Raw genomic sequence first — 16,184 nt, forward strand, 5'->3', positions numbered from 1 at the left:
AGATCTTGCGTGGAGCCCCAGATCGAGGGAGATTATCAGTGGTCTTGTATGTCTTCCATTTCCTAATAATTGCTCCCACAGTTGATTTCTTCAAACCAAGCCGCTTACCTATTGCAGATTCAGTCTTCCCAGCCTGGTGCAGGTCTACAATTTTGTTTCTGGTGTCCTTTAACAGCTCTTTGGTCTTGGCCATAGTGGAGTTTGGAGTGTAACTGTTTGAGGTTGTGGACAGGTGTCTTTTATACTGATAACAAGTTCAAACAGGTGCCATTAATACAGGTAACGAGTGGAGGACAGAGGAGCCTCTTAAAGAAGAAGTTACAGGTCTGTGAGAGCCAGAAATCTTGCTTATTTGTAGGTGACCAAATACTTATTTTCCACCATAATTTGCAAATAAATTCATTAAAAGTCCTACAATGTGATTTTCTGTATTTTTTTTCTCAATTTGTCTGTCATAGTTGACGTGTACCTATGATGAAAATTACAGGCCTCTCTCATCTTTTTAAGTGGGAGAACTTGCACAATTGGTGGCTGACTAAACACTTTTTTCCCCACTGTATTTGACCCCTCTGCAAAACATGACTTAGTACTTGGTGGCAAAACCCTTGTTGGCAATCACAGAGGTCAGATGTTTCTTGTAGTTGGCCACCAGGTTTGCACACATCTCAGGAGGGATTTTGTTCCACTCCTCTTTGCAGATCTTCTCCAAGTCATTAAGGTTTCGAGGCTGATGTTTGGCAACTCGAACCTTCAGCTCCCTCCACAGATTTTCTATGGGATTAAGGTGTGGAGACTGGCTAGGCCACTCCAGGACCTTAATGTGCTTCTTCTTGAGCCACTCATTTGTTGCCTTGGCCGTGTGTTTTGGGTCATTGTCATGCTGGAATACCCATCCACGACCCATTTTCAATGCCCTGGCTGAGGGAAGGAGGTTCTCACCCAAGATTTGACGGTACATGGCCCGTCCATCGTCCCTTTGATGCGGTGAAGTTGTCCTGTCCCCTTAGCAGAAAAACACCCCCAAAGCATAATGTTTCCACCTCCATGTTTGATGGTGGGGATGGTGTTCTTGGGGTCATAGGCAGCATTCCTCCTCCTCCAAACACGGCGAGTTGAGTTGATGCCAAAGAGCTCGATTTTGGTCTCATCTGACCACAACACTTTCACCCAGTTCTTCTCTGAATCATTCAGATGTTCATTGGCAAACTTCAGACGGGCCTGTATATGTGCTTTCTTGAGCAGGGGGACCTTGCGGGCGCTGCAGGATTTCAGTCCTTCACGGCGTAGTGTGTTACCAATTATTTTCTTGGTGACTATGGTCCCAGCTGCCTTGAGATCATTGACAAGATCCTCCCGTGTAGTTTTGGGCTGATTCCTCACCGTTCTCATGATCATTGCAACTCCACGAGGTGAGATCTTGCATGGAGCCCCAGGACGAGGGAGAATGACAGTTATTTTGTGTTTCTTCCACTGTTGTCACCTTCTCACCAAGCTGCTTGGCGATAGTCTTGTAGCCCATTCCAGCCTTGTGTAGGTCTACAATCTTGTCCCTGACATCCTTGGAGAGCTCTTTGGTCTCCCTTTAAGAGTGTGCTCCTAATCTTAGCTCATTACCTGTATAAAAGACACCTGGGAGCCAGAAATCTTTCTGATTGAGAGGGGTTCAAATACTTATTTCCCTCATTAAAATCCAAATGAATTTATAACATTTTTGACATGCGTTTTTCTGGATTTTTTGTTGTTGTTATTCTCTCACTGTTCAAATAAACCTACCATTAAAATTATAGACTGATCATTTCTTTGTCAGTGGGCAAACGTACAAAATCAGCAGGGGATCAAATACTTTTTTCCCTCACTGTAGTTTAGTTGTGCATAATTTGGGGGGGGTTCTCATTATTTTAATATTTACAGCATACCTCCCAATAGGTGAGTTCTTAATGATTGACAATACATCAATTGAGGCTCTATAATAGTAGGCTAGTGCCTGCCACAACTAGCAAACTTCCCCCCTCATTCATTAGAATAAAATGCAGATTTGTTGTTCAGATGTGAAAAGTATGACAAATGTATCAACAGTGTAATCTTTGTGTATTGTGAACACTCAAAGTGGACACAAATCATTAATTCACTTGACACTTGTAAACCGCACTGAAAGATCAGTCTGTTCTGTTGGATGAGGTTGAATGGGGCACTCAAGTTCATGCCCTGCTTTACCTGAATGAAAATCTTTTTCAAAGTAGGGGACCAGTGTTGGACCGCACTGTCAGACAACATGAGGGAGTCATGTCCCTTTTACTATTTTCATGTATACATCCATGATACAGTAGAAGCCATACTGTGTATGTGTACTATGCACACATGACTAAGTCGCTTTGGATAAAAGCGTCTGCTAAATGGCATATTATTATTGACTTATATCACACTCATCTTTTAGATGGCATGCACTTCAGTTATACATTTTGTGAACCATTCAGTGCTTCATGAAAATTTAGAAAATTGAGCATATTTACTCAGTGGTTGAAAACAGCATTTAGGAATGTTGGACGACAGTTTGAGACAAAAAATGAAGCAAGAACTATAAATATTTTATTGGCAATTCATACCTGTAACAAAAGGGGCACATGAACAGTAGGCATTACAAGACTGACCATTTTTGAAATGTTAATAGAAAAACATTGAAATAGGTGGGTCCTTGGGACCTACTCATACCTGAAAACATCCCATTAATATTGAAAAGTTTCTCAGGTACAGTACTACATAGGCTAAAGCTTATGGCTTCTCTTCTTTAAGGGTTGCGTCCTATACCTTTAAACCTGAACACCTAACTCAAATTTCCACAGAAATCTCCCACTGACATCAAGGCATGATTTAAAGCAGCAATCAGCAGTTGAAACAATAAAGCGTTTTCCCGCCCCAGTTTCAGTAAAAAGCTGAGACATGGGGCTGGAGAAATGTAACCACTCAAATTAATAGACAAAGCTATGGATGCAAAGACTGACACCCATGATGTCAGCTATAGTTTTAACCATGTTTTTAGGCCATATAGTGTTTGTTTACATTTACTTTGTTTACAAATATTGGAGTAAAACTATATATTTTGGGTTCTGATGGGGTACGACAGTTGAACTAAGCTCATGAAGCATTTATAAGTTATATTCTTCAAGAATCAATGGGTACTTATCATTAATTCAGTCCAAAATGAATGTAGCAACTGCAGATTGCCCCTATAAGCGGAATTCAGCATTATTAAGCGCATGAGTTTCAAGTTAGGATTCAGGCCAAACTAGCTACAGTTGCTGAAATGTCTTGATTACTCTGGCATGCTATCAGATACAAAATAATAGGTTTTGTCCTGAGTAGAGAGAGAAGGAAGATACTGCTATTGCACAATTAAGAAATTGTCTATTTTCCAAAGTGTCCGTCTGTTATTTGGTAACAGATTGCCGATCAGATCTGCAGTGTTTTCACCAGCGTTTTATGAAGGCGCCACTTCCGTCCAGCGAGGCGACAGACGGGTCCTTCAGTCAGGTCTCTTCAAGTAGTTTACGGAGATTTCTCTGAATCTGGTTTGGTAGGATTATTGACAGGTTAAAACATGCACTGAATTAATAAAACACACCTCAAAACAATAGCATGCATGAGAGGCTGATGAGCAGAGAACACTCTCACGTTGGCCACTTTTGACAATCCCCAACAAGCTCCCATTATGTAACCAAGTGGAGAATGGTTCATACAAAATATGTAATTGGGAAAGCAGAGCTATTGTCCCACTTAATGAGTAGCTGTTAGCTCAGTAACAGAGCTGACTGCGTGGCATGTTTGAGCAATTCCATGGCGCTGTGTGGCATGTTTGAGCAGTTTCATGGAGAGTGGTGAGGTGACAATGAAAGAGTATTTACACACACACACACTCAAGCATGGCACAAGAGCTGGGCAAACACGGACAAGCTAGACTAGTAACTACTCCCAAAAAGTGAACTTTAATTAAACTTCTTTTGGGAGTAGCAAACAGTGAGCAGATGTTGACACTGTCTTTCGGCAAGACGACAAACCTTTTCTAGCTTGAACAGGTTTGTAGACAGCTCCCCATAGATTTCTGCATTAAAGTCGTCCTGTGATCTGTGATGCACAACGTTTCTGAAACAAAATATGCTCTGAATTAGCCATCATGTGTGAATCCAGGTGAATTCAGTTTCAACTCATTCCTATGGCAAGATGCAAATGAAAGAACCACAAATGCAAAAGGTCCATTTTACTCTATCCCGTCATTAGAATACATTTACGAATTGTAAAATAGCCTTTAAATTGAACACCTAAAGCAATTAACACTTCAATTGTATGGATTTTTAACAGAAGTGGGTTTACACCTTTCTATGGAAAAGTCAGGAAATGTTTGGAAAAGTTACATCAAAACATGCATATTACACAATACACATATTCATAACATGATAAAGAATTAGTTTCTTGACTGACCAAGTCATTCTTCGGGATTTCCAACAGTTTGTGTTGTCAAATTCCAGATTTATCATGCGTTATAACACTATCTACTGTATACCAGGGTTACTAGGACTGGATTCTCATTGCAATGCAATTGTTAATCTGATAACTAATTCCCATTGCTGCTCTGTTATCTCAGACAAAGCTGTTGTGAGTGTTTAGTGGCAGCTCTTACTCGTTGCGTGCATACTCCCCCACGGAACTCAACGAGTTCAGCCGCTTCTCAAGAGCCACAATCTTGAAGGCCATGTAACACGAAGACAAGACAAGGACACTAACTCTGCGAAGACAACACAAACACGTCATGCACTCCGATGAGGGCTGGAATCAACAGGAACCCGTTGGCTTTCAATAAGAAACAAGTATTTCCAATTCAACTCCCATTGTTGAATCATCTCCCACACAACACAAACAGTCACAATCCCACAACCAAGTTAACACCCAAGGCAGGACAAAACGCCCAGTTCACTTAACTTGTTTTGACATGCCTGGCGACAAGTGAAATGATTAGATTAGCTACAAAACTTGTCAGATGGCCTTGACACCCCCTTATGACTCATAATGAGATGATACTCACAGGAACAAATAGATGAGTAGAAGGGTGTTCAACGACACTGGCTGTAGTGATTTCACTTTGTGTACAACCCCCTGGGCAGGCTTGGTCGGCCCTACAGATGAGACAGGATTAGTGCACAGGTCAGCAACACAGAGGGCCGGACTTAAATCCCAAAAGACGAAGCTAAACAAATCTTAATTAACACTTGCAGAACTACATCTTTAAGATATTATCCTTCTATTCATGTTTATAATATATTATGTTCTACTTTTCAGATTCCATTCCCTCTGGAAAATGATGGATGCCAACCCTTAGGATACCAGGCAGAAAGAATGCAGAACTATTTAACAGAGTCTAGCTGTTTCCATTGCGCCACGCTCATGCGTAAGGGGGCCTCATACCATTCTGGTGAGCGGCTCCGTGCTTTTGGTTGGGGGTCTGGAGGTGGACGTCTGCGTGCACCGCCACCTCGCCGTTCTTCACCGCGCTCAGGAACGTGTCTGGGATGCTAGGGAACTCTGCACAAACAAACACAGAATGCTCTCTGAACACCACAGCTTGTTAAATATTTGAACTAATTTCCTTTCAATTCAACATGCCTAACTACCAACATTATCAGATGTGGTCTTGTTAATTGGTATCGAGTCCGGGTCGCCTGCACGCAAACTAAACTATGTTAGCCCACTGAGCTAAAGCCTAGGCATTCACTCGAGGAGCTAAGATGAGTCTTCAGGACTCAGGCAAGATTACTCCTCATGTGAGTGTGGCTCACCGAACCACCTGTGTTACACTCAGCCTTCCAATAAGCATATGCAGTGAACAGGTGAAAGGATATTTGGCTCTCTCATTGATGTACAGTGAGGGAAAAAAGTATTTGATCCCCTGCTGATTTTGTACGTTTGCCCACTGACAAAGAAATTATCAGTCTCTAATTTAAATGGTAGGTTTATTTGAACTGTGAGAGACAGAATAACAACAACAAAATCCAGAAAAACGCATGTCAAAAATGTTATAAATTGATTTGCATTTTAATGAGGGAAATAAGTATTTGACCCCCTCTCAATCAGAAAGATTTCTGGCTCCCAGGTGTCTTTTATACAGGTAACGAGCTGAGATTAGGAGCACACTCTTAAAGGGAGTGCTCCTAATCTCAGTTTGTTACCTGTATAAAAGACACCTGTCCACAGAAGCAATCAATCAGATTCCAAACTCTCCACCATGGCCAAGACCAAAGAGCTCTCCAAGGATGTCAGGGACAAGATTGTAGACCTACACAAGGATGGAATGGGCTACAAGACCATCGCCAAGCAGCTTGGTGAGAAGGTGACAACAGTTGGTGCGATTATTCGCAAATGGAAGAAACACAAAAGAACTGTCAATCTCCCTCGGCCTGGGGCTCCATGCAAGATCTCACCTCGTGGAGTTGCAATGATCATGAGAAGGAATCAGCCCAGAACTACACGGGAGGATCTTGTCAATGATCTCAAGGCAGCTGGGACCATAGTCACCAAGAAAATAATTGGTAACACACTACGCCGTGAAGGACTGAAATCCTGCAGCGCCCGCAAGGTCCCCCTGCTCAAGAAAGCACATATACAGGCCCGTCTGAAGTTTGCCAATGAACATCTGAATGATTCAGAGGAGAACTGGGTGAAAGTGTTGTGGTCAGATGAGACCAAAATCGAGCTCTTTGGCATCAACTCAACTCGCCGTGTTTGGAGGAGGAGGAATGCTGCCTATGACCCCAAGAACACCATCCCCACCGTCAAACATGGAGGTGGAAACATTATGCTTTGGGGGTGTTTTTCTGCTAAGGGGACAGGACAACTTCACCGCATCAAAGGGACGATGGACGGGCCATGTACCGTCAAATCTTGGGTGAGAACCTCCTTCCCTCAGCCAGGGCATTGAAAATGGGTCGTGGATGGGTATTCCAGCATGACAATGACCCAAAACACACGGCCAAGGCAACAAAGGAGCGGCTCAAGAAGAAGCACATTAAGGTCCTGGAGTGGCCTAGCCAGTCTCCACACCTTAATCCCATAGAAAATCTGTGGAGGGAGCTGAAGGTTCGAGTTGCCAAACGTCAGCCTCGAAACCTTAATGACTTGGAGAAGATCTGCAAAGAGGAGTGGAACAAAATCCCTCCTGAGATGTGTGCAAACCTGGTGGCCAACTACAAGAAACGTCTGACCTCTGTGATTGCCAACAAGGGTTTTGCCACCAAGTACTAAGTCATGTTTTGCAGAGGGGTCAAATACTTGTTTCCCCTCATTAAAATACATATCAAGTTTTAAAAAATTTGACATGCGTTTTTCTGGATTTTTTTGTTGTTATTCTGTCTCTCACTGTTCAAATAAACCTACCATTAAAATTATTATAATAATAACAATAAGCCATTTAGCAGACGCTTTTATCCAAAGCGACTTACAGTCATGCGCGCATACATTTTTGTGTATGGGTGGTCCCGGGGATCGAACCCACTACCTTGGCGTTACAAGCGCCGTGCTCTACCAGCTGAGCTACAGAGGACCATTATAGACTGATCATGTCTTTGTTAGTGGGCAAACGTACAAAATCAGCAGGGGATCAAATACTTTTTCCCCCTCACTGTATGTACTAAGACAACCAGCCTATAGCCAATTAATAGATTACTTTTTTAAATAGACGTTATTGATTTGCTTAAACAAACCATAGAATCATGACTGTATCAACATGTAAAAAGTAAATCATGTCTTTAAATACAGTTGAACTCTTAGGCCTACAAGACAAAGTGAGCCTGTACAGTACAAGTTTGGCTACTGCTGTGTCTGGGCAGAGAAGCTGAACTAACTGAAAGCCCAGTCCAACTCATGACTCAATAAGAACTCATCTGTTAGGCTATTGGAAGCTGTGAGAGTACTGCTGTTTGTTAAGCTGCATAGATAAGACTCCATACTCCAGGTCAATTCCTTTCTCTCCTTTCTTTCTCTCTACTCATGGAAGGGTATACAGCTTCTAATCACCATCTCTTAAGGTTTATTTCTGTCTCTATGATGTTGCATCCGTCTGTCTGTGTGTATGATGATTGTCTTGTTTTTCACAAGGGGGAGGGTTGGACACCCCTGCCATCATAAAGAGAGAACCCACCCGTCATTTTCTCATAGTCTGGGGTCTGGGAGCCTGAGCTGCTGGTCTCCAGCATGGCTTGCCTCCTCTGGCACACAACCCCATCCAGGTCTGAGAAGTCTCCAGATAAATCCTATACACAGAATATTTACGTTCATTTTGTCCATACAGATGATCCCATTGAAATAAAAACATTATTGAATAGAAATGAAACTTTGTCCAGACACAGAGGGTACAGTAGAACCATTACAACACACACACCCTTTGCTGTATGGTCATTAAGAAGAAGAGTTGGGAGAAAGGAGAAAGGCAACAGTCTCAGTACTGACCAGAGGAAGTGACGAGGGACAATCAGCTATGAAGCTGTTCTCAGCAGAGGAAGTAATGAGGCTGTTCCCTGTATTGTCCCCCTACAATGGTGTTCAATGAGTTAGACTTGAAAAGTAGGGCCGGTACGATACCAGTATCGCAATACTCATCAGTATCGTGGCAAAGAAACAAAACACAAAGCGTATTTAACTTCTCTAGGAAAACAGCCCTAATGTTGGAAACAAACATCATCCAGTCACATTTATTTTTTCCATGCTATAGCACACAATATTTTACATACAGCAGGTTTTTAAAGGACCAACGAGTTTGGTCTGCTTCGTGTTTTCATTTTTGGCATGAAAGAAAATCCTTTGATACTGGTATAGTCACAGCCCTATTGAAAAGTCCCTGTTGCAGTATAACAACGAGTTTGGTCTGCTTCGTGTTTTCATTTTTGGCATGAAAGAAAATCCTTTGATACTGGTATAGTCACAGCCCTATTGAAAAGTCCCTGTTGCAGTATAATACAGTATTATGATAACAGAAAGAACATGTTTAACCTCAGTGCTAATGTTGTCTGTAATACAGCACTAAATAAGACTATTTAAAATGTCACAACAATGCATTAAAGAAAAGAGGACAAGGAGGAAGAACTTACATCCAGATGAACGCAGATGGATTTCAGAAGTTTATAGGTTGTATCTCGGGATAGGAATGATGCAAATACATGCTGGAAAACATATTTCAAATAATGAATTATAATGACAATAATAATATTATTATTAAGTGTTATTAATTAAGACCAAACCTGACGATTGAATATCTACAAATTAAAACTGGTCTTACCCGCTTGTTTGTGGTTGTGATAACGAGTGCATTTGGCACCAAGATGGCAGTTTTTGTCTTCTTGATAAGAGTCACAGAGAGTACGGGAATAGCAATCTGGGAAAGAAGGGAAAGTGAAAGCAAACATTATTTTATGTCAACTATATTTCAGTGAATGTCTTGTTTGAACCTCTTCATAGAGACCAGGCAAAATACCAGCAAGGAGAGAAAGTCAATAAAAAGTATTATTTAAAACCTTTATAGCAAATCTGTTGACACTGAGTCAGTGAAACACACCTCCTGGGCTACACCTTTCAGTTCAATAGTAGTAAAGTCAACTCCTGATAAATGCAACGGCTCAGAATTGTAATGATAATGTGTGCACTAAACTGGGGCTTGCAGTTATCAGGAACAACTATTTTTATTCAATTGAGACTGAAAAACTGCATTTATCTGAAGGAGTAATGACTGTATAGTATTCCATTGTTATACTGTACCTTAGTATCTCTGCCAAAGACTTTGGAGTGGAAACATATCCAGTTATCAGAGACAAACATTTTGCCCTGATACAGCATGTCTTTCTGCAGTGCACAGGTATAACCTGAGAAGAGACATATCAGAGGATGTCAGGCAAAATCTATTCTGCACAAATGACAAGAATGCAAGTCTTATGTTTTTTTTTTGTAATATATATATATATAAACAAGAGGAAACTGGGGAAATAGTCACCCTATGGATTTGTAATATTCATTTCATTGAAGACTACCCCACCTACTTTGTTTCAGTAACTCATCCTTGCTGATTTCTTTGAATATTTTATGGTACTGGGCATTTGACTTGGATATCTGCAAGAGAAGACAATACATCCAAATGTTGACAAATGTGACATTTTTAAATGTATGACTTTCTTTACCTCCCTTTCCAAATGAACAAACCCATTGATATTGAGGTGCATGTGCAACTAGGTAATGTCAAATATGTGCATCCATTCGAAAATCATTAGGGTTGTGTAGACTTAAAGCTACAATGTAACTTTTTGGGCGACCTGACCAAATTCACATAGAAATGTAAGTTACAGATCTGTCACTCATTGAAAGCAAGGCTAAGAAGCGGTAGATATGTTCTATGTGCACACTTTCTATGCTTCCTATTTTTTTAAGTTTAGTTTTTGGATCTTTTACTTTCCGTTTTGTACCCCAGCTTCACAGCTGAAAATGCAGTATTTTTGGATATGGAAAATATATTTCACAGCGGTTTAGATGGTACAATGATTCTCTACACAATGGCTGCTTGTTTTGTCACATAAACTGAAATTAGAGAAACCGTTATAATTTTTGCAACCAGGAAATGGCAGCGTGAGTTCTGCATATTGCACCTTTAACTTGGTCAAGATACCTTTACTCACAAAATACAAGTGTGAGCTCAGATGTCAATGGCTCGCCTGGGAAAGGTTTGAAAACACACATTGTGGAGACCAATGGAAAATGTGAAACACAATTCTAGTTTTGCAAGTCGGCTGCTAAGCCATTATGCTAATTCTAAACAAACATACACACATTGTGGAGACCAATGGAAAATGTGATTGTGTGGGTGGCCCGATATACAGTATAAACACACCTGGCTGGACTGGGATTTCTTTCTTCCTTCAAACTTAGTTTCACCGTCACTTGGAGTTTGCATTGGGGAAGGCAGCTCCACAGCTTTAAATCTGAAAAAGGGGACAAGATTTACACACATAAGCACAGTAGCAACCCATATAGCAAGTGCTTGGTACAAAAACAATCATGTAGACAGACAACTTCAATAGAATAGTCCAAAACAAGTTGACTTGGCTAAGTTCTTACTGTCAATGACACATCCACTTTGACTCCCATTGAAGTTAAATATTGTTCCCCTAGGTCTACAGCAGACAAAAGGACGAGCAACTCCCATGGGGACAGACAGCCACATCCCTTGCAGCATGGTTATGTAAAGTGTGTTGTTTATATAGCAACATCAAGGTTCGTCAACACACTACTGGGCCAAGCTTCTGCAGGTCACAAAACAGGCCAAAATGTTTTGAAATGGAAAACGAATTAGCTCTTCTTAGTCAAGCGCAAGTAGAACCTCCCGTTTCAAAACAGTTTCTCCTGATTTGTGCATAATGAATTCGACCCAGGTGTGGATCACATAACAGCCCCAGACAGTGCAGTCGGATGTATTAATCAATAACATAAAACTGTGTTCTAGCACCATCGATTGTGATCAAGCATTACCGATAGTTGGTAATCTATATTTCCAAGTTTCAAAACCTCACACATGTATGGTATCACAACATTGGCTAAAGCATTGTTTCTCCATCCCTACGGGGATCCACAGGTGGGGCACATTTTTGTTCTAGACCAGCACTAACTCACTTGGTCAACTAATCTACGGACACTAAACTAAGAAGGGGCTTGGAGATTAGTTTAATCAAATATGTCAGTGCTGGGCTAAAACAAAAATGTGCACCCTGTGTGCTAGAGCAGACAGTTGACCATTTTACCACATTCACATCATTACACATAATACATGATGTATGGTATCTAGAAGTCTCACTTCATGAGGGCCGGTTTCTTCCTGATCTCTGAGAGGTCTGACTCAGTGTCCACTGACACCTGAGTGTCCCCAGCAGACCTCCCACTGGCACTCCTCCTGGGCCTGTCCTCTCCTCCATTTGCTGCCTCAGACCTGGACATAGTATTGTGACAGTCAAACATGATATATAGTAGCAAGCTAAACTCGGGTTGTTTCTCCCTTCATACCTGTAGAGATATATTATTAAAACGTTTAGCCTCAAATTATGGGGTTGAAAACAGCAGGGCAGAAGTAATACAGAGACCTGGCACCTTTTGATGTTGGACAACACAGTCAGTAGAAGTATAATAGATTTTCCTTCTTTATGAACATGGACATTGATTCAACTAGCTACTTATCATGGGGAAATCATTTAACAAAATCCCCATTCAAACTCTTTCAAAAAGAGGATCAAATCTGGCTGACCATTGATATTGCACATTTACCAATGTAGCCTGTAGTTTTTGGAAATCGCAGTAAATTTTAGTTAATGAAGTCATACAATCTTTATTAACCTTTGAAAACCATACATTAAAACGCATTCAACCATTATCACTGCTGTCAACCTTAGCTAGCAAGCTACACTGAACGAAAATATAAAATGCAACAATTAAAGACTTGACTGAGTTACGGTTCATATAAGGAAATCAGTCAATTTAAATCAATTAATTAGACCCTAATCTATGGATTTCACATGTCTGGAAATACAGATATGCATCTGTTGGTCACAGATATCTTTTTAAAAAGGTAGGGGCATGGATCAGAAAACCAGTCAGTATCTGGTGTGACCACCATTTGCCTCATGCAGCGCATCAAATCTCCTTCGCATAGAGTTAATCAGGCTGTTGGTTGCGGCATATGGCCTGTTGTCCCACTCCTCTTCAATGGCTGTATGCGAAGTTGCTGGATATTGGCGGGAACTGGAACACGCTGTCGTACACATCGATCCAGAGCATCCCAAACATGCTCAATGGGTGACATGTCTGGTGAGTATGCAGGCCATGGAAGAACTGGGACATTTTCAGCTTCCAGGAATTGTGTACAGATCCTTGCGACATGGGGCTGTGCATTTCATGCTGAAACATGAGGTGATGATGGCGGATGAATGGCACGATAATGGGCCTCAGGATCTCGTCACGGTATCTCTGTGCATTCAAATTGCCATCGATAAAACGCTATTGTGTTTGTTGTCCGTAGCTTATGCCTGCCCATACCATAACCCCACCACCATGGGGCACTCTGTTCTCAATGTTGACATCAGCAAACCGCTCGCACACACGACGCCATACACACTGTCTGCCATTTTCTCTGTACAGTTGAAACCAGGATTCATCTGTGAAGAGCGCACTTCTCCAGCGTGCCAGTAGACATCAAAGGTGAGCATTTGCCCACTAAAGTCAGTTACAACGCTGAACTGCAGTCCGGTCAAGACGCTGATGAGGACAACAAGCATGCAGATGAGCTTCCCTGAGACAGTTTCTGACAGTTTGTGCAGAAATTATTTGGTTGTGCAAACCCACAGTTTCATCAGCTGTCCGGGTGGCTGGTCTCAGATGATCCCGCAGGTGAAGAAGCCGGATGTGGAGGTCCTGTATTGGCGTGGTTACATGTAGTCTGCGGTTGTGAGCCCGGTTGGACGTACTGCCAAATTCTCTAAAACGACGTTGGAAGGGGCTTATGGTAGAGAAATTAACATGAAATTCTCGTATTTATACAATACGTTTTAAGACCAAACAGTGCCACACGTCAAATGTTAACAATAACGCTATCCCATCAGAATGACGACAAATAACCTTGATTGTGCATTTGCAAAAATTTTATCTACAGTTGAAGTCGGAAGTTTACATACACCTTAGCCAAATACATTTAAACTCAGTTTCACAATTCCGGACATTTAATCCTAGTAAAAATTCCCTGTCTTAGGTCAGTTAGGATCACCTATTTATTTTAAGAATGTGAAATGTCTGAATAATAGTAGAGAAAATGATTTATTTCAGCATTTATTTATTTCATCACATTCCCAGTGGGTCAGAAGTTTACATACGCTCAATTAGTATTTGGTAGCATTGCCTTTAAATTGTTTAACTTGGGTCAAACGTTTTGGGTAGCCTTCCACAAGCTTCCCACAATAAGTTGGGTGAATTTTGGCCCATTCCTCCTGACAGAGCTGGTGTAACTGAGTCAGGTTTGTAGGCCTCCTTGCTCGCACACACTTTTTCAGTTCTGCCCACAAATGTTCTATAGGATTGAGGTCAGGGCTTTGTGATGGCCACTCCAATACCTTGACTTTGTTGTCCTTAAGCCATTTTGCAAGTACGCTTGGGGTCATTGTCCATTTGGAAGACCCATTTGCAACCAAGCTTTAACTTCCTGACTGATGTCTTGAGATGTTGCTTCAATATATCCACATAATTTTCCTTCCTCATGATGCCATCTATTTTGTGAAGTGCACCAGTCCCTCCTGCAGCAAAGCACCCCCACAGCATGATGCTGCCACCCCTGTGCTTCAGGGTTGGGATGGTGTTCTTCGGCTTGCAAGCAACCCCCTTTTTCCTCCAAACATAACGATGGTCATTATGGCCAAACAGTTCTATTTTTGTTTCATCAGACCAGAGGACATTTCTCCAAAAAGTAAGATCTTTGTCCCCATGTGCAGTTGCAAACCGTTGTCTGGCTTTTTTATGGCGGTTTTGGAGCAGTGGCTTCTTCCTTGCTGAGCGGCCGTTCAGGTTATGTTGATATAGGATAATGTCCTTTGCTGTTGTTCTGGGATTGATTTGCCCTTTTTGCACCAAAGTACGTTCATCTCTAGGAGACAGAACGCGTCTCCTTCCTGAGCGGTATGACGGCTGCGTGGTCCCATGGTGTTTATACTAGCGTACTATTGTTTGTACAGATGAACGTGGTACCTTCAGGCGTTTGTAAATTGCTGCCAATGATGAACCAGACTTGTGGTGGTCTAGAATTATTTTTCTGAGTTCTTGGCTGATTTATTTTCATGATGTCAAGCAAAGAGGCACTGAGTTTGAAGGTAGGTCTTGAAACACATCCACAGGTACACCTCCAATTGACTCAAATGATATCAATTAGCCTATCAGAAGCTTCTAAAGCCATGACATCATTTTATGGAATTTTCCAAGCGTTTAAAGGCACAGTCAACTTAGTGTATGTAAACTTCTGACCCACTGGAATTGTGATACAGTGAATTATAAGCGAAATAATCTGTCTGTAAACAATTGTTGGAAAAACTACTTGTGTCATGCACAAAGTAGATGTCCTAACCGACTTGCCAAAACTATAGTTTGTTAACAAGAAATGTGTGGAGTGGTTGAAAAACGAGTTTTAATGACTCCAACCTAAGTGTATGTAAACTTCCAACTTCAACTGTAGCTAGGTAGACAAACAGTGACAACAAGAGGAAAATCCATTGGGACGAGGTCAACTTCAGTTCTTCAATTCCATGTCTTTAAAGTTGAAAACACTGTTCGCTTGCTAGCTAACGTTAGCGTTATAGAAATAACTGCATAAAAAATACACAACCTATCAAAACTTCGTGTGAGGTTGCTTCCAAATTAAACGTTAAGTTTATCGACAGAGGTCGGAAAAGCAAGGACTTAACTAGCTAATGTTAGCTAGCTAGCTATGCATCAATAACAAAAGTGGTTAGCTAGTTAGATAGCTAGCAAAGTTGGCTAACTTGCGAGCTAACTAGGCCCCCGGCTTTGTGCTGCGCTGGACTGAAAACATCCAAACTTACGTCGATTGGATCCCCGTCGAATCTTTTCTGACCGGTTTGGCAGACTTTACAACTTGTTCTGGTGTAGATAACGGAGTAAGGTCTCTGTCCGGTTGTTCGGTCATAAGTACCATCTCGAGGGACTGCCTGGATTCGCCTTCATCAACAGTTCCCTTTCTCCGTAAAAAAAAAAAAACTTTGGCAGTGACTCCTTCCTACGCCAAGGAGGGGTTACATTTGGGAAGTTCGTTCGATACTCGGGACACTATGTTGAGGAGGGGGTGGGTTGCTCTGGTGGCCCGAGTGGGGGCAACCAAACATGGCACTGCACTGACATTAATAACTTTATTTCAGGACAATATAAATAAAGCCTTCACTTATACCACCACCCCGTTTAGTTTCTAATTTACTCCCCCCTTTCCTTCTTATCCCTTCCTCTACTTCTCTCCCCTAATTTCATAATGGCACAGGGCAGTGGCTAAATGCCGCCATCGTGTGTCGAATAGGCAGACACAAATACATTTGAGCAAAGTGGAGATAGTTTATCTATTCATAAAT

General features: G+C 41.6%; 1 protein-coding gene across 1 annotated transcript; it reads right to left on the reverse strand.

Annotated features, from left to right (window-relative positions):
* Positions 1-2,573: 2,573 nt before the first annotated feature.
* Positions 2,574-16,078, reverse strand: LOC311128245 (GRAM domain-containing protein 2B-like). The gene is made up of 14 exons (XM_084160285.1): positions 15,648-16,078; positions 11,873-12,004; positions 10,913-11,003; positions 10,071-10,140; positions 9,793-9,896; positions 9,317-9,412; positions 9,129-9,200; positions 8,491-8,571; positions 8,183-8,294; positions 5,455-5,571; positions 5,075-5,165; positions 4,673-4,777; positions 4,053-4,137; positions 2,574-3,563 (listed from the first exon to the last, which is right to left on the reverse strand). Exons 1-14 carry the CDS (start codon positions 15,758-15,760, stop codon positions 3,525-3,527), a joined length of 1,308 nt encoding a protein of 435 aa, XP_084016411.1. The 5' UTR covers positions 15,761-16,078; the 3' UTR covers positions 2,574-3,524.
* Between the last annotated feature and the right edge of the window lie 106 nt (positions 16,079-16,184).

This window comes from Coregonus lavaretus (genome assembly GCF_964263955.1).
Source record: "Coregonus lavaretus genome assembly, chromosome: 4".
Lineage (NCBI taxonomy): Eukaryota > Metazoa > Chordata > Actinopteri > Salmoniformes > Salmonidae > Coregonus > Coregonus lavaretus.

Excerpts from the sequence above, each read along its gene's own strand:
- LOC311128245 (XM_084160285.1), bottom strand. The coding sequence starts at position 15,760 with ATGGTACTTATGACCGAACAACCGGACAGAGACCTTACTCCGTTATCT. Across the intron at positions 12,005-15,647 it reads TCGACGGGGATCCAATCGAC|GTCTGAGGCAGCAAATGGAG; the intron begins GTAAGTTTGGAT and ends TACTATGTCCAG. Across the intron at positions 9,413-9,792 it reads TCTTTGGCAGAGATACTAAG|ATTGCTATTCCCGTACTCTC; the intron begins GTACAGTATAAC and ends CTTCTTTCCCAG.